A 25,968-nucleotide genomic window follows, 5' to 3' on the forward strand; every position below is an offset into this window, starting at 1 on the left:
TGATCTGAGAGTTCCTGATGGTTTTATCCTTCCTTGTTTACCATGGCTTTGCTCCATTAACTCAATTATATTTCAAGGAGTGATGATGTTGTAAATGAACTCACCATCCCAATCTAGTTGATGAAACTCAGTTTCACCATACAAGGTGTACCTAACCTTTGGAATAATGGGCAAGCTTGGCTGGTGGAGACTCTCATTGCTCCCAAGCCTTTACAGCAAATTCAACAATGTATATCAGTCATTTTGCAATGCTGTATCTTCGGATGCACCAACAGGTCCTTCCTGTAGTGTAGCATTTTAACAATTTACATTTTACTTCACAATGTCAGAACACCTTACCTCTATAGTGTGCTTTTGTTTTGTATAAATGGCACTTGTGATAAATACGCATACTACATACTACAGTCACTTAATAAATGTAGGCAAGAATTTTATTCAATGCACTCTGAAAACTCTTCCTAAGATGGGTATATGCCCCAAACCATGTGTTAGAGTAGGTGGGTGAGATATGATCTTATGTTGCAAAAGCACTTACAGAAAGAATAGCAATGTTTCCATTTATTAAAGCCCAGCAAATGTATTTATCTTGTATGATTTCTATACAATAGCATGAAGTATAAAATTACCATTTTCTACATTGTTGTATTTGGAGGTTTTTAAAAGTGCTGCTATTGGTGTTTGTAATTTTAATTTTCCTTAGGATTACATGCACCATTCTGTTATTTAGAGTTGTAGATCCCAAAATGGAAAAACAAAAACTCCCCTCAAGAGTTAATTTGTAGCAAGTGTTCCTTAAATATACAAATGGCAACATTGTTTCCAAACAAGGTAATTACAACTGTGTACAGAATGTTTCCTCATTAGTAGCAATTAAATAATTTACTAAATTATGCAATAATTCATGATGACACATGCTAACCCTGCACGATTACAGGAGCTGGTGATAGAAGAATTCCTTGCACTTGTGCCTAGATGGGATAAGAATAGTAATTTTTTGATTTGTGGACAAGTCAGATTATGACCATAAAATTGCTAAGTAGTACTGGATGCAAGGAAAACACATGATAAATTATTTGAGCATTGTGGCATAATGAATGACCACCATAGACTCCATATGTGGAGTTTGCCTAAACCCTGGTCTTATATCCTTGGACATGTCACTTCATTTCTCTGTTCCCTGCTTCCCTTATCACTAAAGGGAGCATTGGGGGAAGAAAAGAAAAAACAGAATGTAATTTGATGGAAGGAATCTTGAAAGAAAAATTCACTTCTGCTACACAGGAAATCCCAGGAAATGGTCAGCCAGCAGGAGGGGAAATGGCAGCAACAGGAGTGGAATTGAATCTTCATCCAAAGTCAGTTTGAAAGGCTATGGGGATTGCTCAGTCCTGACTTATAATCCCAGCTCCAGGGAGGGAGTTGGAAGCAGAAAGATCCTTTGAGCTCACTGGCCAGCCAGGCTTGCCAATTGTGAGCTTCAATTCCTTAAAAGACCCTGGCTCCAAAACCAAGGTGGAAAGCAATAGAACAAGACACCCAACACCATCAATCTCTAGCCTGCTTATACATACACATATGAGCATGTGTACACATACATACACACATATGCACATACATATGCACACATACATACGCACAGAGAGAGAAGGGGGGATTTCAATTCCATAAAATTATCTTAGTGGGGGTTAGGGGGTACACAAGATTGTGTTCATACATTGGATACCACTCTCTGTGGTGACTAGATAGCCTAATCTAATTATATTCCTCTTATATAGGAACGATTTTTAATTCAAGAGGAGGGCAGTGATTATCTTTTAATACGAATTAAACATAGTTAGAAGAAGAACATTTTTATTAAGACAAAAATACCCACTGGATTCTGTCCTGGCTCTAGTGCCCAGGGCACACGTGCAATGCCCTGAACTTAGGCATAAATACTTGATGGGCTTCTGCGAATGAAAAGAGACTGCAGGTAGAACCCGTGTGGTAGGAGTCCCAGGCTGTAAGCAGGGGGCTCATATATGAGCATCCAAACTACTATTGACATGCGGCACGACTGTCTGAAATGTCAATAGATACAAAATAAGGATTTCATAATGCAGAATAATTGATTACCCTGCTTGACTGAACGGGAACATATTTTCTCTATGAGAGCAAAATAATGACAACATTTGCTCCTGGAAACTTCCTCACTTCGGGACTTGAATTTCCCAGCAGAGCCCATGTGACTCTGTGGTCTCGATTGCCATGCATGACGAAAATAGGGAAAACTGTCTGAAATTGCTTATCTTTTCTCCATTATTTTGTATTTATATACGATCGTAGCTTTTTAAAAATAAGATACAGCCTTTCTACTAAGCGTGTATATTAATAGAACTGTCTGTTACAATTTTCAGAGCTGAAATGGGTGAGATACAAAAATCAAGTAACATTCAATTTATCTTATTCATCCTCAAATGCTCTGCTGAGCTTTAGTGAAATAACACTGCTTTCTATTTTACTCTTCCTCTGTGTGCTGTGATGCTGCGCTCATTGGCTCTCTGGTGTTTTACTAAGTATAATTTAGCTTTATGACTACCAAACCAAGCATTAATCTTTGCAATAAGAGTATAAAACGGGCAAGGTAAGAAGACATCTGTTTCCTTGAGCATGGTTTATTTCTTATGCCCGGATTCCCCACCCCACAAAAAAAAAAAAAACTCTGAATAGATTCAGTTTGATTTTTAATTTTTGTTTGTCTTGGTTTTTAATAGGGTCTCATGTGGCCCAGGTTGATCTTGAACTCACAGTATAGCCAAGAACAGTGTGGAATTCCAGATTCTCCAGGTTCCACCTCCTGAGTGCTAGGATTACAGTGTATTTCTCCATATCCAGCTGTGTGTCTGTAGTATGAAGAATTCGATTTGGGGCCTATGAAGGAAAGGCAAATGATGGAGCTCTGGGCCCACCTTTTAGATGTTCTCTCCTCTCTGACAGTGTGTAGTTAGTTCATGCTGCTGTAAATCATCAGCACTGCATGATCCCCTGCCTTTTCTGTCTACCTTTCTCAGCACTGTGGAGCCCCTGCCTTTTCTGTATACCTTTCTCAGCATTGTGGAGCCCCTGCCTTTTCTGTTTACCACTCTCAGCATTGTGGAGCCCTTGCCTTTTCTGTCTACCCTCTCAGCATTGTGGAGCCCTTGAGTTCCTATTTCTACAAAGATTTGAGCTAGATTACAAGGTCTAACATAGATGGAACCTTCTTCAGGAAGCCCTCCTTAAAAAATTGGCTCGGTATGCATTAACCTCTCTTGTTTTTGTTTTTCCTTAGACATTATTCTATTTGTTTGTATTTTAGTGGATCTCTGTGTGTGCCCGATTGGCTGTATGTGTCTCATGTGCATGCAGTTCCCTCAGAGGCCAGAGGAGGGCATTGACTCTCTCAGACCTGGAGATATGGGTAGTTATGAACCACCCACCCACTGTGTGTGAGTTGGGAAAAGAACCAGAGAACTGGACAAGAGCAACAAGTCCTCTTAACCACTCAGCCATCTTTCCGGCTTCTGTCTCTCTCATTCTTGACTAGCATGGCCCTTGAGCTCCTGAACACTTGGAATAAGGGTGGTGACACAGCATCACATTCATCCACATCTGAATTCCTGCTGGACCATAAACTCCTTAAAAGCCTTCATAAAATCCAGATCTTTTTCCTTCCCTCTCCATGGCCTAGCATAGACCTGCAAAGAGTTTTTTTTTTTTTTTTTTTTTTTTTTTTTTTTTTTTTTTTTACTCATTACCCATTATGTGGGAGTGTGCTCTCTCACAGAAAAAGAAATATGAAATTCTTGCCTGACCACAGTCCTCTTAGGTCAAGCAGTAGCTAATTCTAAGTAATCTTTGTGTCCCCCCCCCCCCGACTACCTACATAGCACTTTGTGTGTGTGTGTGTGTGCGTGCATGTTTGTGGGCGTAGGTGTACGTACACATGTGACTATGTCCATGTGAAATCCAGAAGGTGAAGTAGTGTGCCTTCCTCCATCGTCCCCCATTTTGTTTTTCGGAGGTAAAGTCTTGCACTGACCCTGGAGCTTGCCAACTTAGCTAAACTGGCTAGCCTACAAGCTCCTGTTTCTGCCTCCATGGTACTAGAGCTACACGTTGCTGCACCCTGCTTTTTACATGGATGCTGGGAATCTGAACTCAGGCCCTCATGCTTGCATGGCGAGTACTGTACCCCTCAGCCCCAATAAATATTCATTTTACATACAACACGGCTTCAACCTTGCCAATCCCCTCTCAACAGATCCGTGCTGAGGATCAGTGTTTTGAGTTAACATGGGCTCCGTATTTGTGAAAATACAGGAATTCGCCCTTTTCGGTGGTACTTCCTAGGCCTCTGGCTGCATCAAGATGAAGTTAAAGGTCTCCTTCCCAACCACCAGCTGTCTGAAACTCAATGATGTAGATGATGACCTCAGACTTGATACTTTTTATTGGAAGTACATAACCACAGATGTAGCTGCTGATGCTGGGTAAAGATTGAGAGCTTGTGTGGTCTTCTCAGTGGCAGGGCAAACAAGGTTTTCCCATGAAGTAAGGTGTCTTGACCCATGGCGGAGTGGGCCTGCTGTTGAGTAAGGAGAATTCTTGTCACAGACCAAGGAAAACTGGAAAGAGGAAGCACAACTTCAGGGTGCATTGTGGGTGCCAGACTGAGTGTTCCCAACTGGTTATGGTCAAAAAAAAAAAAAAAAAAAAAAAGGAAAGAAAATGAAGAGAAGGAGAAGGAAGAAGAGGAGAAGTATATTGTCATACTGATAATGTCCACCAATATGTTGTCAGAAAGTCCTTTAGCAAAGAAGGTAAGAAGCCTGGGACAAATGCACCCAAGATTCAGTTTTCTGTTACTCCACCCATCCCATAACACAGATATCAATGCTTTGATCTGAAGAAGCAATGCACTAAGAAACATCAGGAGGAGGCTGCTGAATATGCTAATATTTTTAGCCAAGAGAATAAAGGAAGCCAAAGAAAAATGCCAGGAACAGATTGCCAAGAGACATGGGCTGGCCCCACTGAGAGCCCACACTTCTAAGAGTCCAGTCAGATGTATGTCTTTAAGAGTAACAAATACAGGAATTAGTAGAATGGAGGCTGATGGTTCTGTGCTAAGTGCTGTGGCGCTAACCTTTCTTTATACTATTTAAGTTAATCTGCCTCGTGACCCTGTAGGACTCTACTGTCCTTCCCTCACATGTGATGAAAGAAAGGTTTGCTCAAGATCACTCAACCAGAGAGTGGGATGAAGGCTGGTTTTGAGCCCAGCTTCTCCATTGGATGCCAAAGCCAGTTCTGCCATAAGACGGAGTTGAGGAAGTGAAGCAGGCTGCTCAGGGAAGTGAATAGAAAAAGTGCAACACAGAGAAAAGGATGGCAGTGATCTGGAAACATGAATGGCTGTGATGCTAAAGCCCTCTGATATCTATGTCTCTCCCTCAGTCCATGGGGCACAGACGTGGGTTCTGGGAGATGAAGTAACTTTTCAGAAGTTATCAGAGAAAGAGACTAGGGATGCATGCAACTCGAGGTCCCAGAATTCTTAGTTCTTTGTTTATTTGTAGTCCCTTTATTAGAGAGAGAGGCAGAGAGAGAGAAAGAGACAGACAGAGACAGACATATAGAGACAGAGAGAGACTATATGTGATAATAAAATAAATGAGGACTCCTTAAAGGAAGGAAGGGAAATATCCAGAGAGCAGTGGGAATGATGGACAATTGAGAATGAAGTACAAAGGCCTGTGTGTGCAAACTTCACAACAAAATTCATTATACTCTATGAAAGAAAGACAAATATTTCATGCGTGGCCTATTCTACCAGCTTTAGAGATGCAGTGAAGACACCCTGAGGAACCTCATGGAATGCAGGACTTCTTGTCTCCAGCTTGCTTCTCTTTGCTTGCCACCTTAGCATGTGTGTGAGTGGTGAAGCACCTGCTGCCTACGTAGTCTGTGGAGGCTGGTCATCTGTGCCTGCCAGTGAACTTCAACCTTTTCCTCATTGTAATGGTTACAAAACACAGGCCAAATCTCTGAATTTCCTAATAGCCATATGAAATATTTGGCTCCAGAAATCCCAAAGTCCATAAAGCATGGCCTGGCTCCAGCCAAACCACCCACCTCAATGATCTATTCCACTAAAAGGCACAGGTGTGGTCCATAACCCCCATCCACCGATAGTGGCCAAGGCCACCCAGATACTGGACTCCTGCAGAAAATGTCAGCCTCATACAAGGAAATGACTGACTCCTGTAGGGTTTTAGAGCAAAGATCATCTCATTGGTAAACGTCTTGAGACTAAAGCAATCACGTTGTTTTCTTTTGGTTCTGGAATACAATTCTAGGCATAAAATAGATGCTCAATAATTGTGGTCAACAGAAGTAAGTATGTGTGTGTGTGTGTGTGTGTGTGTGTGAAACTAAAGGCATTGTTTGACACCAAAATACCGTTTGTTTCATCAGATTTGGTGGTCAGAATATTTGCATACACTCATGCATATTTAAATACCACTCTACTTTGGTCTTAAAATAGTGAGCAAGACAGACAAGCCATATTAAAATGTTCACCCCCCTCCCCTTAACATTAATAAACAAGATAAATCAATGATTCCCTCTCTTATCTTTGATTCTGGATCTCTCCAGTATTATTCATAAAATGTTATTTTGTGAGACCTGGAGTCTTCTAGATTTACAATTTAGCAAGACCATGATCTACGAAAGGGAGCAGATGCCTTTTCTGCAGCTTCCCTCTGTGTAGTCTTGCTGGCCCTGTTGGTCTTTCAGAAGACAAAGACTGAGCTGAAACAAGGTTGTAGCCTGTTTCACTTTTGGGTGACCTCTTCCCTGTTCAGTTAGAAAGAAATTAATTGAATTATCAAGCTGTAGAAGAGACAGGGACGAGGGAAAGAAGAACCAAAATGCTCCTCTTCACATGTATCCCCAAATATTGAAATCATCTTGTTTTGGGATCTTGAGGAGTTAGGACAAATGCCTCCACCCACTAGTATGCTACCCCCCACCCCCAAAGCCTTGAATTCATGCTTGGGTGTGATGGTGTGATATACCATATGATCAGGTCTCTGTGTGGTACAAATCTAAATCTCAAAAAAGCTAAGAATCATTTTTTAATGAAAATTAATCCTTGATGATTTCATTGGGGTATGTGACCCGTTCTGACTGCTCTTCCCCTACCCCCTCTCATCTCCTTCCTTCCCCCATCTAGCCACCTTCCCTTCCTTTCCCACTCATCTTCCACATTCCTGTATTTTTCTCTCATTTGTGAAGACAATTGTTCCCCCTCCACCAGAGTAATGGGTAGGCTCTTCTGAGTTCTCTCACACCATGACTGACTGTTGAAAAGCCCTGTCTTGAATGGGCCCCTTGCAAGCAATTGCAGCTGCTACTAGTTCATGTTAATGTTGACTGGTGTCAAGAGAATGGAACTTCACCACACTTTTCCACATCTTACTTCCTTTCCACACTCTTTCCACAGTGTTTCTTGAGCCTTAGAGGCTGTAATAGGAATGGTTTGTTTAGGGCTAAATCCTGTACTTTGCTGTCTGAGCATCTTGGGCAGCCATGTGTCTCTAGATTCATGAACTGGCTCTGTGGCGTGAAGCCCAAGTCATTTTCTTGACCTCTGGAAGAAAGATCGACACCAACTTCCTGGCCATACTCTAGTATGGACCCCTGCAGAAGTGCACCAGGCTCTGCCCAGGGATGTTCTGGGAAAAATCTGGTCTCTACAATGTGTCTCTACTTTCTACTAAGTGTCAGATCTGGTGTGATAAAGCCAATGGGACCCCATATGAGTCTGTGGCCATCTATAAACTCATTTTGACCCCTTTGCTGAGATTAGCCAACACAATAATGTTTGAGAACTCATATGTAACATTCTCCCATTTACAGGAAAGAATTCCTATCCAATGGCATTTCCTTCTTGGAAGCAATATTCTTTTCTTATTCTTCAGAATGCATGTTTAAAAGGATGCAAAGAGGGGCTGGAGAGATGGCTCAGAGGTTAGGAGCACTGATTGCTCTTCCAGAGGTCCTGAGTTCAATTCCCAGCAACCACATGGTGGCTCACAACCATCTGTAATGACATCTGATGCCCTCTTCTGGTGTCTCTAAAGAGAATAACAGTGTACTCATATAAAATAAATAAATCTTTAAAAAAAAAAGGATGCAAAGAATATATTTCTTAAAACTATTTCCCCCATGTTAGGTGCTCCATTGCATTTATTCAATAAAATCCAATTATTCCTATATATAATGTCTCAACATTATACTGTGTCTCTATATGAGGATGTTTTAATTTAGTGTGTGAAATTTTTTTACAGGAATGTATTTGAAGCTCCAATTTGATTTTCTTGAAGGAAGATATGTGGCCTTTCATTCCTGGCTGGTTTGTTTGGTCAAAGACTAAGTCCATGGGCAATTTATCCTATCATCTATTATAAAATAAACACTCTCATTTTTATTTTCAAAAGTTTCATAAAAGCTGTTCCTATGAAGTACAGTTATCTCCCCTAGGTTAAAAGCTGATGATGTGTAATAGAGGCATGTATTACAAATAGCATCTAGCCACCCAGGAAGGTTATGACTTAACATCTGAATTCTGCTGCTCATTAGCTGTAGGACGTGAGAGCAGTGCCTTTCCAAAGGGCAAGGTCAGGATTACATTATCCTGGCAATGTCTTTGCTGAATAAATGTGTAAATATTTCAAATAAGTATGATGAGATGCTATTTCTATTGAGGACTTCTCTACAGGAGGAAAGATCATCCTCTTTGTAATTGTGGGAGTCCGTGTCACGGCGCATGCCATTCCTCCTTACCGATTTCATTTGAAATGGCCTGGAAATAACCGATTACTTTAGATGTAAGACTATTTACCTTGGAGTCAGAAGTCTGGCGGGCAGGCTGGAGCTAATGGATTTGGTTGTTTTCAAAGCATTCTTATCTACAGCAAGATACTGTTTTAAAGTGAATCCTCAGCTTGTCTATCAAGAGGCACTTGCACTGGGCAGAACACATGAACATGTGCTCTGTGGTTGTATTCTCCTCCTTTAACAATACAAAGAAGGAGAGAAAAAAAATGCACCCAGAACCCACGGGTGGGCTATTTTGGTGGCACTCTTCTTTTTACATTACTAACACAAGGGAAACCCAGAACCAAATTTGAAGAATGGGGTGTTGCCTCATTGGGAGATGGAGTTGCATCATGGGAACATGGTGTGATTTAATTTCATAATTGTAAACATTACAGTGGGTATGGCTGATTTCCTCTGTAACCCTTGTCCACTTCACTATGGCTGGACAGCAGAGTTAACATGGGTAGGTCCTGGCTTCGGATTCTTTTCTTGTCTCTTCTTATTTTTTTTGTGGTTGTATTTCAAAAAATTCTAAAGAAAAAAAACCTACTTGGGGATGAATGTGTCTGAAATCAAACATTTTTGTAAGGCCATAGCTTAACTAAAAGACAATGAAGTTTTCTGACCATTCCAATCCTAGCACTGTGTAAATGTTTGGAAAACAATTTTTTTTTTCCTTGAAATGGGGTTGGGAGGGAGAATGAACAGATCTGAATCTTTGTTATAGGGCTAGATGTCTGCATGTGTTCTAAATTACGGCCACAATACAGGGTCAAGGCTAGCTTGGTTATATGGAAAGAGAAATATTAGAATCCTTCCTGTTTGATCATCAGAGGGTGGGGGCTGTCTCAGAGCTGCACTAGGTAAGCAAGCTTGGCTTAGTAGATTTTTCCCCCTTTTATGCGCAATACTGTAGGCATAGTTGCCAACGTTTTAAGTAAAGCGGACGCCTGGTAAGTAGTCTTGAAATTCAGCATAAAGAGATTCATCTGGGGACAAAAATAAAACCATGATTTACGTAAATGCAGTAAAAAGTTTCAAACATTGGAGGGAATTAAATCTCGGTTGTAAGGTGAACGGTATGGCTACCCAGGTGTTGTTTGTTGTTTCTTCTGTTTAAAATGCCACGTCTTATCTTTGAGGTTAGAAAACTAGCGCCCTTTCCACTTGGAGATGGGTTTTCTGGAGAGAGTTCTAGATAGGATGAGCCTGGGGACCAGTGGCTCAAATTGTCTGGCACCTGGAGCTCATTTAGCAGGCAGACATGGTTTTCTAGTCTTACACATACAGGCTGTCTTGAATGCGGGATGCTGCGGGAGTACGCAGCCCGGAACCACGACCTTGGATGCTGTGAGCTGGGTGAGTCCTGAAAGTCTTAAGTGGGGGCTTGCTCCGTCCAAAAACTGGTGTCGGTTCCGGGCCTGGGGGCTGGGATGCCCTGGGACAAGAGGGAGACTGTAGCTTCCTCAGACCGAAAGCTTCTTTGGGGTTAACCATCCAGTGTTTTTGTCACTGAGAAGGGTTCCGGGACTGAGCTGAAAGAGGCATCGGGGTGCTTAGCTGAAGTGCGCGGGGGGGGGGGGTNGCGGGGGGGCTTGTGGAAAGTGGTCAGAGGCAAGGCAGAGAGCTTCCGGGCCGCCACAGGTGATCGGTTAGTAAAGAGGTGGCAAGGGACTTCGGTGCGGGCCCCTGGGAGCGCAGGGGGGCAGCACTGTGTCGAGGTGGGCCGTTCCCGGTCACCTGCCCGCGGGGGCGGAGCGCGGCGCCCAGGCGCACCCGCCTCCCGCCTCTTGCTCCCGCCCCGGGAGGAAGCGGAGGGGCGCGGTGTAAACAGAGCGGCGGCCGTGATGTCAGCCGGTCACATGGAGCCTCTTATGGCTCGGGATGGCTCTCGGCGGGCGGGCAGCTGCGGCAGCTGCTGCTGTGGCTCGGGCGGCGGCGGCAAGAGGGGGCTCCGGGGTCGGACGGTCGGCTCTCCCTGCGCTCTCCGCACCGCGGCGTAAAGGATGTATTTTGTGATCGCAGCGATGAAAGGTGAGCTCCGGGTGGCCCGCGGGGACTCGGGTGGACTGACGGCTCCGGGGGGCGGGGAGGAGGGCGCGCAGGGGGAGGGGTGGGCGCGCCTGCCGGAGCTCACGTACAGCTTGGGGGCAGCCACTGGAACCCAATGGGGTCTCCGGGGCCACCGCAGCGTAGCCACTGGAGCCCGGAGGAGGGTTCGGCCTGCCTCGGGTCGGTGGAGCTAGACTCACGGGCCCGATCGCCCCTCCGGCGTCTTCTTAACTGCTGTCACTCGTCTGGGTGCGCCTGACACCCAGCGGGGCTCCCCAAAGAAAGTTTGCCGAGAGTCGCAGCGCTTGGAACGCTCAGGGAGGATCTGGCAACTGGGAGGAAGCTGGGGACATCCACACTGGGTCCCCAGGGCCCGCACCCCGGGACAACTCTGGCCTATGTGCAGGGGGGGAGGGGGGGAGGAGCGGCAGCCAGGCCGAGCCCTGCATGCGAACGCTAGTGGTGTCATCCCCAGGACTGGTTAGCGTTCCAGGCCTGCCGTCCGAGCTTCGTACGGCCACCCCACCCTCTGGAGCTCCAGTGGCCAGCGGGTTAGGGAAGTGTGGTAACTCAGCGCTGCGTCCCTCGGACGCCGCCACTTCAGAAAGCGCGCGGGCCGGAGTCAGCCCCGCGCCCCGAAGGTGCCAAGACGCCCTCCGCCGCTGCCCCAGTCGCAGCGCGCTCAGGCTAGACACTTAGGTTTGTGCATGGATGTAGACAGAAGACAGGATCAGCCCACAGGATTGGAGAGGAGAAGCCGAGGTTAGACCGCGGCGAGGGCCTATGGGCACAGGTTAGCCGCGGCTAAGCCTCCGCACCGAGGGCCTCCTCCCTGGACTGGGGAAGTAAGCTGGGGGAAGTGATAAGGAGGAAAGTGGTTTGCAGGGACGGCTGGCTTCAGGTGTCCCAAGGTGAGGCGGGAAGAAGCCAAGGCAAGTCAGGGAAGTTTGTGATGGAGACAAAGTTTGGAGGTGCGCAGGAAGTTGCTTGTGCCGCAGGGAGAAACCGAGACAGGCGCTTCGACCTTTGCAGATGGCCCTAGAAAGACTCAGCCCTGTAGCTCTCTGCGCGATCGTGCGCCTGCTGGGTCCTCTCGGCGGATAATCTGCCCAAGCAGTGTGCAGGCCCGGTCGCCCGGCCTGGGGATTTAAAGCTCCATCTGTCTGTGGCACAGCGGCCGCTCCTCTCAGGGGCAACAATTGTGAGCACCCTGAAGGTCTTGCGGAGGTTTTGCCCGCTAGCGCGGCGGCCAGGTGCTCGTTAAACGTTTGCTAGGTTTAGGATTATTTTGTTGTTGCAATCCAGGATGTAGGACACCCGTACCGTATCTGCGCCGGCTTTACTTTCAGATCATTGTGTTTTTTCACTAGAGATTGGGTGGCATCTTTTATTAATTATTAACAGGTCGAAGCATTCAGGACGCTGAGATGAGCTGGCTGCATTCGATGAAATCTTTCTGTAGGATGCGCCCACGGCAAATTTAGTGCCTTTCCCCTTGCACTTGCGGGAAGTGAGGTTGAATCACTTTTATAATATGTGACTGGTATAACACAAGAGGGAAGAGCTTCCCGTGGTCTTAAGTGTGTGAAAGTATTGGGGAAGGAAAGGTGTTGAGGTTTCTTATTATGTAAAAGAAATCGGTTTCTCCTCCCCAAAAGAGAATCTTGGTAATTCTTCTTCTCATTAAACCTGTTAAGTGAAAACTGACTGCAGAATCCGCGAAGCCAGTTGTATTTCGTCCCCTCACCTCCTTAAATTTAAAAACTAGAATTTGCTGTTTGGGAAGGGCCGGTGATGGTCCTCATCCATACTGTGTACCATTGTGTTGAATGGGAGAAAAGTGAGAAGCTGAGAGAGGCTTCTTTTTAATTGCCCTTTCCTCCTACTGAACAGTAAACCTCTCAAACATTAAGGAACTGTCCTTTGATGGTGTTATTTGAGGCTGATCTTTTTTAGTAAGTTGGCTTTTGGCTTTTGTAGGTTTAGTACCAAGTGAAGTTTTAATCAAACTCGCCATGTGATAAAAACCGGAGGTCATCCCCTCTCCCCTAACATCCCCCCCCCCACACACACACACACAGGAGACTTGGGAGCTTCCTATGGCTGCTGTAAAATAAGATTCCTAGATTGGTAGTAATGTCACTGAGAAAGGGAAAGAAATGTCTAGAAGTCCTTGCAGTGCAGTTTTCTTTAAAACCCAAGCTTAGAGGTATGTGTGTGTGTGTCGGGGGTGGGGGGTGGGGGTGAGAAATAGAATATTTCAGTCCCAGCATCTTACGTCTTTTGTCTTAATAGGATTGTCTTGCTTTGGTGCAAAATTTAGAAAAATAGTTTGTGGGAAAGCAAGGAATGCTGTAAATGTTTCCATATCAGATTTAAGGGAGGGGAAAAAAAAACTGGCCTGGAATCGTATTAAATACTTCCCTGCTGCCTCTTGGTTTTAATAGTTAAATTGGTTCCATATGCAAGAGTTTACATAATTAGATTCTTCGTGCAAAACAGAAAGGTTCTTCTTCATAGTATAGCTTTCTGGTGCGTAGATGCCTGTGAACAGAGGAGGAGAGGAGAAGCCACTATAAAAAGAGAGACATCCTCTTTGTTGCCCGATTTAATGATTTTTTTTAAACATCATTAAATCAGGCCTTTTTGAACTCACCAAAGAAGAAAATCCTTTCTCTGTGTCAGTTGTCAAATTGGTTTAGGCTTAAAGTGGTTCGATGCTTAGGAAGTGATAACCTTGAGTTCGAGCAACGCTTCCCTTACCCTTCAGTGTGTTGTGTTTGCTTGCTTGCTTCACAGCAGATCCCCACTACCATTTAGGTTGTTCCTTGGGCACAGGGAAAGAGTAGGGATGATGTTTATTCTTGAGGCAAGGGGCACTTGGTCTGGTCATCACATGGGCCAAGTGCTGCTAGCTGGTAGCTGAGTGTTAAAAACCTTGAAGCTGGAGCAGTTGGTATTGTATGGCTCTGCAGCCTCTGTTTGTGTAAAGGGACTTGGAAGGAGGAAAGCTCAGGTGGGAGCCTCCATCCTGTCCTGGATCTTTCCTCCAGGTTGTCACACAGATGCCAAGGCACCTGGAGCCTTTGGAAATCCTCTGTGTCTTGGACTTTGGTGTCACATCTAATTTCAACAGTCTGGACGAATTTGCCTTTTGTTTTTAACCGTGTGAAACTTGGATTCAATTCCTAGTCTCATTTTAAACATCCTTCCTGCGGTATCCCTTACCAGGCAGGGATCTGTGTCCCATTTAGGGGACCTGTGATGGATCGGACTGGTAGAAATTGAGGACTGAATGTTGAAAATCGAAAACTCAAATGGCTGCCAGTGTGGAGCCAAGTGTGTGTGTGTGTGTGTGTGTGTGTGTGTGTGTGTGTGTAAGGGCACTTGCTGCCCAGTCTGAGGACCTGAGTTCTGTCCCTGGAACCACAGAGTAGAAGGAAAGAACTGACTTCCACAGGTTGGCCTCTGACCTCCCGATGTGTGCCACGGCATGCACATGTTCACATGCATAAAGACATAATAAAAAAAAACATTAAAGATAATTAAAGACAGAAGAACTGAATGTGGATGGATGTAAAGAGAGCCCTGCTGGTCTGCAGGGTGGTTTTTAGGTGAAGTTTTCATAGGCAGCCTCTCCATGCTGTTTTTTTCAATTGTGTCATAATACGCTTCTCTCGGGTGTTTTGCCGTCAACCAAGCTGAGCACTCTGATGTAAACATTAGCCAGGTAGAAAACATATCTCAGTCAACGTATACTCTGTAATTTAAGTCCTGACTTTTCCTTGTGTTCAGTAGCCATATCTGTAAATAGATTCATAGTTCTCGAGACCCCTTTCTCCCGTTTTCCCTGCCAGCCATGGAGATCAGAATACCAATGGGCAAGGTCAGCAAACAGATCATTGCCAAACCTCTGAGAGAGCAGCCGTCAGCTTTGTAACTTACTCTGTGGCTCCTAAGAAGATTATATTTAGAAAGGACCATTTATTTGGGCAAAAGTGAACTTTATGGATGGATGGGTAGGTGGACGGATGCATGGATGAATGAGTCTTCCTAAAAATTTCACCATCAATAAAGTTCCTTTACGGAATTTGTTGTCTGAGAATACTTAGTAATGACGGTGTTTGTGCAGGCCTGGGTGTAGCTTGGTTGATGGAGTGTTAGATTCATATGTTCATCTCCTCTTTCCTTAGCACCAAAAGAAATGTCAAAGATGGATTTTTTTTTTGTTCTCTACATACTCACAATGTTTATTGCAGACAAATCAAAGCTGCTTGAGTCTGTATGTTTCACATCTGATCATTCAAAGCCATGACCTTTAGACACATTACGCTATCAGCTACACTTACTTTATATTTTTCTGATTTAAAGTAAATTTTTAAACATTCACCTGTCACATCCAGTATGAACTGATGTTTGATAATGTTTCCAGGTCCTTTGAGGAATGACAGGCAGAACTATGCCCCCATCTAGCCACTCCCCAAGAATCCTTCCCATTTGTTCTGGCCTTTGGACTGGAGGACAGAGCGGTTCAGTGCCTGAGCTCTGTGTAACCATCCTGTGGGGATGACAGGACAGGATAGGCTTTCCCCATAAGCTGTCAGAATGCTACGCCTAGAGAAGAGGTCTAAATAAGAGCTCATATCAGCTGATGAGCAATATGGGGTCGGGGGAAAGGCACTTGAAATATTTTGTTTCTAGATTTTCTATTTTAAGTGAAACATTAGCCCCTGTCGGGTTTTGAGATAGGATAACTTAACCCTCTGCTCTCATGGCTGTACAACGAGAGGCCAAGTTGACTCTGGATGGTACTTTTCTCGGTTTCTGCTTTTATCTGAGGTTGACTAGACTTTTCCCAAGCCAATAGGGGCAGGGTATCAATCTGTGTGCACTTCATGGCTCACGCATATGCCTGTTTGTGGCATCCGATGGGCCCATGCATTTGAGTTGAAGAAGATGAAGCTACACAGCTCTTGTGCCATAGCTAATTTCTTTCGGCGGACACCCCATAGAGCCTGGACCAGGCATCTGAGTCCCACCATCTCCCTGTCACCCCACGAAGGAAGCTATAAAAATGCCCTGTACGTAACTTTGCCTCTAGTTAGCGTAAATGATAAGTCTGCCGTTTATATGGGGGGAAAAATAGATTCAATTATGTAATGCTTTGCTGAGCCTAATATCTTTAAATTACTCTTTAATAAAATCAATTTGGTACAAATGGGGTTATTCTTATTTGCTTCTCATAGCTCTTCATGATTTTCATTAAGCCTGCTTGGTATTAAGATCTGGGAGAGAACCAAGCTTGGCTTTCCTAAATAGCATAGAACAGCCTCATGAAGAGCAGCTGGCCTTTGCCCAGACTCATCATGATCACAGAATCCAGTCAAATACTTGTCTGCCTGTCCCGTTTATCTTTAGGCAAAGAAGGAAGTTTACATGTGTGTCTTTTTATTTTAGTACATTCCGTGTTGTCGAATGCTGGTCAGCGTGGTTGTGTTGCTAGGTAAGGGGCATCCGTGCATAGTGCTGAGAAGCTCGGTGTCTCTCACATCAGCAGAAATAGAAGGTTTTTTGAAGAGGTGCAGAAGCTCACTTCTTGCTGGGTTGGCATTTAACCTCTCCGAGTACCGGATGGAGGTGTGCTGTTATTTCAGAGGCTCGGGAAGAAATGAAACTTTAAGTCACTCAGATTCTATGTCCCATCAGCAAGTGGGTGCTCTCCACAATATTCCTGTGACTCGAATGTCCTGTAATGCTTGAAACCCCTCCTGTGATTGGCGAGTTCACTACTTCCAGAGGTAGCTTATTCCATGTTGAATCAGAAAGACCATCCCATATCAAGCAGTCATGTCTGCTTAGTTCTCGTAATCCTCTGGTTCTGAGCCCACCTTCCCATGCTGTAGGGGAAACGTGATCCTTCCAACTGAAGATTGCTATTTGAAAAGACACACACATACATGCTCGCGCGCACACACACACACACACACACACCCCTCCCTACCCATGAGCTCTGATGTCCCTCTGCCTCCCATCTCACTCAGGTTCACCATTCAGCCACCTCACAATCTTGGTCAATTTCTTCCTCAAATGAAAAACACACTTCAGTTTGTCTGGAAACATTTGACATTTTGATGCAAAAAGTGAGGTCCAGCTGCCTAATATGATATGGCTGACTCGATTAACAAAACAAAACAAAACAAAACAACTTTGTTTCAAACATATTAAGGTACATAAAGAAGGCTCTATAACTCGTCTGGGGATCAATCCTAGTGGTAATCGTTGTAATTTGTGGAAGTGGGGTCTTAAGAGTTTATGGGTACTTTATTTGACTTATATTGATTATTTAAACTGCCCAGGAAAAAATTAAAGTCACAAAAATAATTATAGGACCATTACAAGCTCTTATAAGTTTTGTTTTTTGTTTTTTTTTTCCCCCCACAAAGCAGTATCACAGCTGAGATGAGGCTGCCCTCTAGTGGATACTTGCTCATGACAGGCAAAAGCCATGCCAGGGCCAATGAAATTCCCATCAGGCTAGTGGAAAAGGTCAAAGGTGGTGAATATTTTCTCGACGGCTGTGGGGCATTCTTCACCAGTTTCAAAAGTGTAATTCATTATCTTGTGCAGTTATCAGAAATGACTTATTAGATAACGAATCTCTAATGTTTTCTTGGAAGGAAGGAAAGGTCATTTTTAAGAAACAAGTTCTATTAAAGCTTGTTCGTAGCACCCTGTTGTCTGTACTAAACCTGAGTGGCATTTGGTTCACGAGCAGTTAAACCTGTATCAAAATCCTTGTTTTGTCTATTCTCCATCCTTGATTTTTTTCTTAAAAAAAAAAAGCCAGTGAAATCTAACATTTTTCATTTTCAAATCAAGGCGCCCCCCCACACACACACACAGAGGATATAAATAATTAGAACCACTGATAATCTTTTTGGCATCAGAAGAAACTGTTTAGCTCCTTGGTTTAGGAAGACTCGGATGATTTAATTCACCCAAACTTTCAGGTTGTCTCGAAAATAAAGGATATATGATAGAGGGTGATTGAGCTTGAGAGAGCTTACAGGTTAAACTACTGGAAACAGGCTAGGGTGTTGCTCACTTGGTAGAGGGCTTGCCTGACATTTAGAAGGCCCCGTGTTCAAGCTCCAGTCCTGCATAAAGCAGGCATGGCGGTGCACTCCAGTAATCCCAGCCCTCGCTCGTGAGGTAGGAGCAACTGAAGGTTATCCTAGGAAAGTTGACACAGACCAGCCTGCAAAACAAAAGACAGGGCTCAAAAGCAGACAGACAAATGAAAATAACAACACACATAAAGGCTCTCCCTATAGAGTCAGAGAAAAGAACTCATTTGAGTAATAGTTTTAGGCTCTTTAGTGAGCTTTGAATTCGGCTTTGCCTGATGTATCAACCATGAAACAATCTTACCTCTGTGGAGGAGCCAGAGGCACCTAAGTCCTGAAAAATACTGATTTTTCCCACTGAAATGCCTCTTGGGGATTGCAGGGGGACACACCACAGAGGTGTAAAAACAAGAGGCTTGAACTTTGGGACCCGTGCTGTAATAGCAGACAACCAAGATGAAAGATACCACTGGGATTTTAAAGGAGTATGATTCTGGCCTTGCCGATACTCGAAAGAAGCAACTGAACTTTTCATGAAAACAAGGCAAAAACAACAACAAAAAGGGGTTGGGGGGGCAGAGAAACTGCTGCTTTGGCCCTTTGATCTTAGAAATAAGGTCGTGGTTAAGAAGTGAGGACTTGTGGTTAGGTTGAGATCAGCTATTGAAGCAAGTTGTTTTGTTTTTTTTCCAAAGTGCACCACCCAGAAGTGTGATCCGCATGCTGTTTGAATTTCTTTTCTTTATATATATATATATTGTTTTGTCACGGATTGTTATCTTCATTTCTCACTTCTGATTTTTACAGAACACAGTGCAAACATAAATATTTCTTTCGGACGATGCTTGAGCGTTTCCTGTATGCTAGACCATTCTGGTGCCACCTGTATGCTGTGATAGTCAGATTCAAGCTCTTCCTGTCAATCAGGTGTCTCGGGTGGTGAATCAGCATTTTTTTTTTTTTAAAGTACCAAGATGCTGGCAGCCACAGTAACCAGAGAGGGCTATGCTGAGGGTTTTGGGCTTGCGAGTTTGTAGTTTCTCAGAGGTACATACCATTGGAAAACCAAGACTCTTGACTTGGCGACACACAAAACTATCTGATCCCAGGAAACATTAATTGGTTAAGGCCCACTCTTATATCTATGTGTGAACATGGTTTGATTTCAAGTAATCAAAGAGTTAACAATAAAATATCTTCTCAAGTGATCCTAGGACTGGTTCCTGAACCTGGAGTAAAGCTCCTGACTGGAGTCTGTAACAGGCAGATTACTGAGTCCCACCTAGAGATGGCATGGTGGAGTCAGTGTTGGGTGGGGCCCCGAGGGCGGATTTAATCAGCATCCTGGGTGTTTCTGATGCAGGCGGGCATCCTTGGGCCTCAATTTGTTACACCCTTGTGTTCTAAGCTGTCAGCTTTGGGGTGGGCGGTGGGCTGCTCTACTCCCTCAGTGGTTCCTAGAGACCATCAATCCTCGCCATCCCATGGAAGGCATTTATCTTGGGTAGAGTTCTGTTTCTGGTGATCTGGGCCAAAGCCAATGAGTCAGTGTTCGCAAAAGTTCTTTTGATGGTCGTGAGGGTTAGATCAGTTTGGAAAGCCCTGTTCTGGCCTCCTAACTAAGGTCTAAAGCAAAGCTCCAACAGTGAATGATCTTAGGGTAAACACAAGCTTCCTCGGGGTCCCCTGAAGAGAAATAGAGATGGGAACCCAAAGTGAGGGATTTCTGTCATCACTTCAGTAACAGCCACACTTGGAATAGTTTTCTGTGGGAGGAAGTGGGTGGAATGTTACCCCCAGATCTCTTAACCCCACGTGACCTAAACAGGAGAGGGTTCTGAGGGAGTCTAGGTAGTCCAATAAGGACGCTTGTGATAATGGCAAAGCTCTGTACTCCTTTTCCTGAATGACACTGTCTGGAGTTCTGGCCTCTGTTTGCAACATTGACTCGGTGAGTTCCAGACCTGTGTGTGGGAACTGAATCTCTCAGAGCAGGTGGGGGAGTTGGCCCCAGAGTCCAGCCAACTCTAATGGAAACAGCAATGTCTTTCCTGTGTTGCCTTTTCTATCTTTCTTTTTTTTTTTTAATTTAATTTTATTTTTTTCAGCAACAAAGTAAAGATTCCCTACCCCTAAGCTCTTCCTCGGCACTTCCTATGAACAAAAGGGCCTTTCTCAGGCCTAAGCATCCTCCCAGTGTGTCTGCAGTGGCCAAGCTGGGGGAGTGGGGTTAATGACCAGACACCCTACCTCCTACTCCAAATGACCAGACACCCTGTCTCTGATTCCAATAACCAGACACCCTGCCTTTTGTGTAGAGTGAGTTTTCATCTGGAAACGCCAGTAAAGTTGGACTCGGAGTGGTGTGGAGGCAGACAACACTCCAACTGACTCTGGCCCTGGGAGGTGTTTGTGCAATATACCCCATTGCTTGGGGCAGCTTCAATGCTGTGGGCTGCTCAGACAGTGGTGACCATGACATATGTAGTCTGTGTCCTTGGTGAGTGTATGCTGTGGTGGGTAATGTTTGAGTAAACATGCCAGCTGCCTTCATATAGGTAACTCCAGCAGCACAACCAGTCTGACAGAAGTAGGACGGCGCGGTGGATGAGCAAAAGAGCGCTCAGTCACAGGCTTTCCCCAACCTTTGCTAAACGCCCTGCAACAGGCCTAGAAAGGGTCTCAGAGGCTATCTGGTCTCTCAGCACCCAGTATTGTCAGTATATTAGACAGGATGGAACTTTCAAGGTGTACAGGCTCTTAGGGATTAGAGAGCTGGAGCTTTTAAAAGTTCGCACTGCTCTTACAGAGGACCTGAGTTTTATTCCCAATGCTCATGTCAGGCCAATCACCCCAATCCAACACGCTCTACTGGCCTCCTGTACTCATGTGTACATACCCCACACACACACCCACATACGCACACACTTACACACAGACACATACTTAAAAGTCAAAATTTTAAACAATATACGTGTATTTGTGTGTGCGTGTTCTATTTGAGATTCCGGTGATCTTGGTCTGATGGCCTTGGTGGATCGCATGTGCTGGTAAATTGTAAGCTGCATAGATGATTCTGATTGAGAAATCGCTTAAGTTCAACACCTTTATTTGATGCATGAGTCATCTGGCCCCCAGTTGCCACACGGTGTTGAGGAGTGGAAAGCCCCAGCCTGCGTGTGGAGGGAAACAGATGAAGGCATGGGTTCTAGTCCGGATCTGTTGCATGGTAACTGGCAGGTTTTCTTCGCTTGCGTTCTTACCCTGTTTGTAAAATTAGAAGGTTGTGATTGACAGCTGCCAAGGTCTTTTCCAGAGTTCATGTTTCTATAAGAAAAAAAATGTTTCCGTTACAGTTGAAAGGTGGGTGGGGGGTCTCTCGTTCAAGATGTAGGAAAGGCACACAGAAGCCTGCTGACTTCTTTATTCCCTGTCCCCAGCTATAATTGCTTAAGATACTTCAGTCAGCTAACCAGCTCCTTTTGGAAGTGAAAATTCTAAGGTAGAAAGAGGTAATTACTAATGCCAGCTATTTAAATACATTTTAAAACAAGAAGGCTTTCATTAATATTAACAAATATGCCCAGACTTAGTTCTGGCAAATTACAGCCCTGCTTTATCAAGTTCTAGCCCAAAGCCTTTCCCATTTTTGATGGTTGAGTTGAAACCTAGGAGTGGGGAATTAACTGAAAAATGAAAACCACCAAACAGCCTTAACCACTGTATTCCACAGTGATTGTATTCCCAACTGCACACTAAAGCCCCAGATCCTAAGAGATGTAGTATCTCCCGATGTGTTCCCAGTGATTAGCAGGCAGAAATGGTGGGCCTCCTGGGCCACCTGCTTAAAAAAACAAACAAACAAAACAAAACAACAACAACAAACAGAACCAGAGGAAACATGGAGATCTGTCCCTACTTCATCTGAGGCCAGAAATCCAAAAGAACTTGAGTTTTATTACAATGTTGATCGGAAGGAGAAGGGTCTGTTAGACACCAGTTTCCTATGATGTAAGTGAGGGTTGGGGTGAGGGGATGATATTTGACATTTCCAGAAGTGATTAAACAAAGTTTAGAAAGAAAATCTGATGGGAGTCAGCATATGAAATTAGAGTTGTACCTTCTACAGCTCCTTTAAAGACTGCCTGTTTCTGGTTGGGTAGAAATTGAAGGGGGAAAGCCAGGCTTCTATTCCAGCAGAATCGTCTAACAGAAGTTTCCTGTTTCCACCACTGCAGAGAAACAAAGTTGTTACAATGAGTTAAGATGGTTCAAACTTTTGGCAACCTCTCAGCAGGCCCCTGCTGCTGCCGCCAACTCCTTTACACTTTCTGTGTCGTTTCAAATGGTTGCTTAGGAGAAATACTGACCAATACTGACTGCTAAAATGGCTCAGAGAGTTCTCGGGATGTTTTTATTTGCTAGAAATTTGTTTTGCAGTTAAGCTTCTCTTGTTGAGGGAGTTTGGTTACCAGCCATCTGAGGATGCCTCGCCTCGGGGTGTTTACAGAAAACGTGGGTGCTGCAATTATATTGGAGCACAGCCCTCCCCCACCACAGATAGCACAGTAATCAGCAGGAATGGGAAAACATGTATTTAAGGATTTGATGCTTGTAAAAAAGGGGCTGTAAAGGAACATGGTTGTTCAGATGTGAGAAGTGACTGGCGGCTCTCCTTGTAGGCATGCTAGTAACAATAAAGTCTCCAAGTTCAACATCAAAGTCATCACAGTTTACTCCACCAGTGACTTGCACATCAAAGGGGAGCTTAAGACAAAGGGAGGAATGCCTTACCTCATGGCCAGATCCTTTGGGGGAGTGGGGGGGATGGCTTGCAGTTCCTCACTTCCTAAGGCAGGGCAAATGAGAACCGATTTCCCTCCTACCACTTGCCATTTACTTAGGAAAGATTCATCACAGGAGAGATCGGATCCTCTTCCTTCAGGCAGCAAACTCGGTACCAAGGTGGGCATCTCAAACTTTACCTAATATGCCACATGGAATTCCCCACCAAACAGGACAGTTTAAACTGGGTGAGCTTGTAGTTGGTTGATGAATTACCCTTGACAACATAATTTGGGACCTCAGTTTGCAGTCTCTCTTCTCCTCTCTTCTTCTCCTTCTCCTCCTCCTCCTCCTTCTTTCTCTCTCTCTCTCTCTCTCTCTCTCTCTCTCTCATTAACCTTGTGGAGTCTTGCTGAATCAGACATGTGGTACTTAACAGGTGTGTGTGTGTGTGTGTGTGTGTGTGTGTGTGTGTGTGATAATGAAATTTAGACCTGTTAAACCAGCTCTTAATTAATCACCAGGTCTATGTCTCCATTCCCCAACTCATGTCATGTATATTCCAAAATGCTGAGCTTAGAACAAGAGTCCAGAGCTGAAGACACACACGTCCCTTGAATATTACATTGAAAATAAAACCAGCCATGCAAGTATTAGGGATGGTTTGAAATGATGTGCTCTTTCTCTCCCCCCACCCCCTTGCCTTTGAAATGTGAGACTCTTTTATAGTTGAGCTTCAGTAATTTACTCATTTTTAAATGCTATTGAAAAATAGTAGTGCCCAGTGCAGTCATTAATAAATACAAAGCAGCCTTCTCAGGGCTCTGGGGAAACTTAATCAACACACAGTGTTACTAATTGATGCCATACTGAGCCGGCAGAAGCAACGGATCAGTAAACAGAAGTTAGAAAGCAAGAAGTTAGGGAACTGTAGGGATTATGTCGACATCAAGGGCTGGAAATGATAATAAGGCCTCTTTAGGGGAGTATTCATTTACATGCGGCTGAATTAGGACACCCGATTATTTTTGAAGACACTGGTAAGAATGCACCCCAAGTACTCATGGTGTGAAAGGTCTAAAGGAGGAATCGCAGGCAGGGGCTGAACTAGTCTCTTCAGGGTGTTTTTGGTTTTGTTTTGAGGGGGGTATTTTAATTCATGATCGTTTGATAATTTTTTAATAACATGGTATAGTGGCTTCCTTTCTTAACAACAAAACGCTAATGAAACCAACTGCACAGATTTTTTTTTCTGTTTCGTGTGTGTGTGTGTGTGTGTGTGTGTCCATACCCCACCAGTGGGTGTACATGAATCAGCTCTCTCCTTCCACTGAGGGTTCTAGGCGTCCACCCTGAGTCCACAGGGCTTCCATGGCCAGGACCTCTTCTTACTGAGCCACACAGACTGTATATTGCATTCCCACAGCTGAGTGCTTTAAATCAGTAAATAACAGCAGGAGGACAAGTGGGTGGAGACAGAATTAAACTAAACCTTTTAAATCGTCTTCACCTCAACGCTACCAGGACACGCGCCTTGAGAAGATTAGACAGCTTTTGGATTTTCTAGTCTCTGCCCTCCACAGAGTGGTCCCCAGTATGTCACCCAGGACTCCCAGAGGGTTCCCAGGGTCCTACAGTGAACAGCACTAGTGGGTAAAACTGCTGGAACCTCAGCCTGGGTGCAGGCTGTGGTACTGTGTTCCTGCGGCCATGGGCTCCTTCAGTACTGTACACTTGGTGTCAAGAAAAGGAAAGAGAGAGTACCCGTCGCATTTAAGACTGTCCTTGATAAGCCAGTATTAAAAAATACTAATTTTTAATTTCAAATTGTTTATATTGTTATTGTGGAGGGTATATACATGATCTGGGATGGGGGACAGGGGCCGCGTGCCATTGCTCACCTATGAAGATCAGAAAACAACATGGTAGAGTCAGCTCTCTCCTTCCACCTTTAAGTGGGGATGGGATGTAAGAATCAAACTCCAGACTCCCATGTTAAGTGCCTTTAACTGCTGGGCCCTTTTGCCAGCCCTAACTTTATTCAGTTTTGACCGCTGAGCACATGCCTTTGGTGTGCTCTCTGAGAAGCTTCTGCTTCATTCTGAAGTCCCAGTCAGTCTCCGGGGACAGAGTGTTGTGCCCTGGTCTGCATCAAGAGTTCGGTTGGTACTTCTTACATGGAAATCCCTGTGCTTTGACAGAAGGGCTGACTGTGGTTATTCGGACTTGGGGATGTGTCATGAAGCCCCTGTGAAGTGAACCAAGTGTCTGTCACTCAGAGGGGAACAGTCAGCTGTGTCTCTTGTCAATACGTTGTTCAATCTTGCATGCAGCAGGGACGGGTTTGGAATACGTGGGCCCAACCCCGTGGTTGACCTGATACTTAGAAGCTGCTCCGGTGTTGGGGGGCGGGGAGCTAACCATGTTGAGGCCTTGAGATGATTGCTACTGATTAAAGAGATGTGTCACCCCTTGGAAAACTACAGAACTCGGTGAACCAACCCCATGCCTGTGAAACCAATACAGGGGATTACAAAACCTCAGCCACAGGACAAGATAGAGCGACTGATTTGAATCTGAGCAGAACATGAAGTCACTGGTGTGGTTTCAGGATCCATATTCTAATTAATCGATGGCTGGCACGGGTGGTTCCCGCCTCTAGGCTCTTGTGAGGCAGGAAGTCTATCATTAGTTTGAGGCCAGCTGGTCTCCAGAGTGAAATCCTGTCTCAAAAACAAACAACCTAAACCAAAAAAAAATAAAAAATAAAATAAAATTTAAAAATGGAGGTGGGGGGACTCCTACTTGTTAAGTCTGTATACAACACCATAGAACATCCAGAGATGCCTGAAGAGGCCTGTGATGTGGCTTATTTGGTAGAGCACCTGCCTAACCTGAAGGAAGGCTTTTCCCAAGATGGCAAAGAGCAGAGGGGGGTGGTACATGGCTTCTTCCCAGCACGAAGGAGGCGGAGGCAGGGGGAATCACAAGTACAAGGTCATCCTTGGTTTCAGAGTGAATTTTAGACCAGACTGGTTACACAAGACCTTCCTGCTTTGTGTGTGTGTGTGTGTGTGTGAGAGAGAGAGGGGGGGGG

At 44.6% G+C, this 25,968-nt stretch overlaps 1 protein-coding gene across 4 annotated transcripts in view; it reads left to right on the forward strand.

The window, feature by feature from the left end:
• The window catches only part of Rora (RAR related orphan receptor A), a 731,210-nt gene that overhangs the window by 623,231 nt on the left and 82,011 nt on the right, over positions 1-25,968 (forward strand). Inside the window, exon 1 of one of the 4 annotated variants that reach the window (XM_021171873.2) lies at positions 9,353-9,370. The exons of 1 other annotated variant lie outside the window; for it this stretch is intronic. In XM_021171873.2, coding sequence (XP_021027532.1) covers positions 9,367-9,370 — 4 coding nt within the window. In that variant the 5' untranslated portion in view covers positions 9,353-9,366. Of the gene's footprint in view, positions 1-9,352; positions 9,371-10,247; positions 10,267-10,577; positions 10,942-25,968 lie in introns of those variants that run through there. 2 more of the 4 variants (XM_029481369.1, XM_021171872.2) reach the window with 2 other exon arrangements.

This window comes from Mus caroli, chromosome 9 (genome assembly GCF_900094665.2).
Source record: "Mus caroli chromosome 9, CAROLI_EIJ_v1.1, whole genome shotgun sequence".
Taxonomy (NCBI): Eukaryota; Metazoa; Chordata; class Mammalia; order Rodentia; family Muridae; genus Mus; species Mus caroli.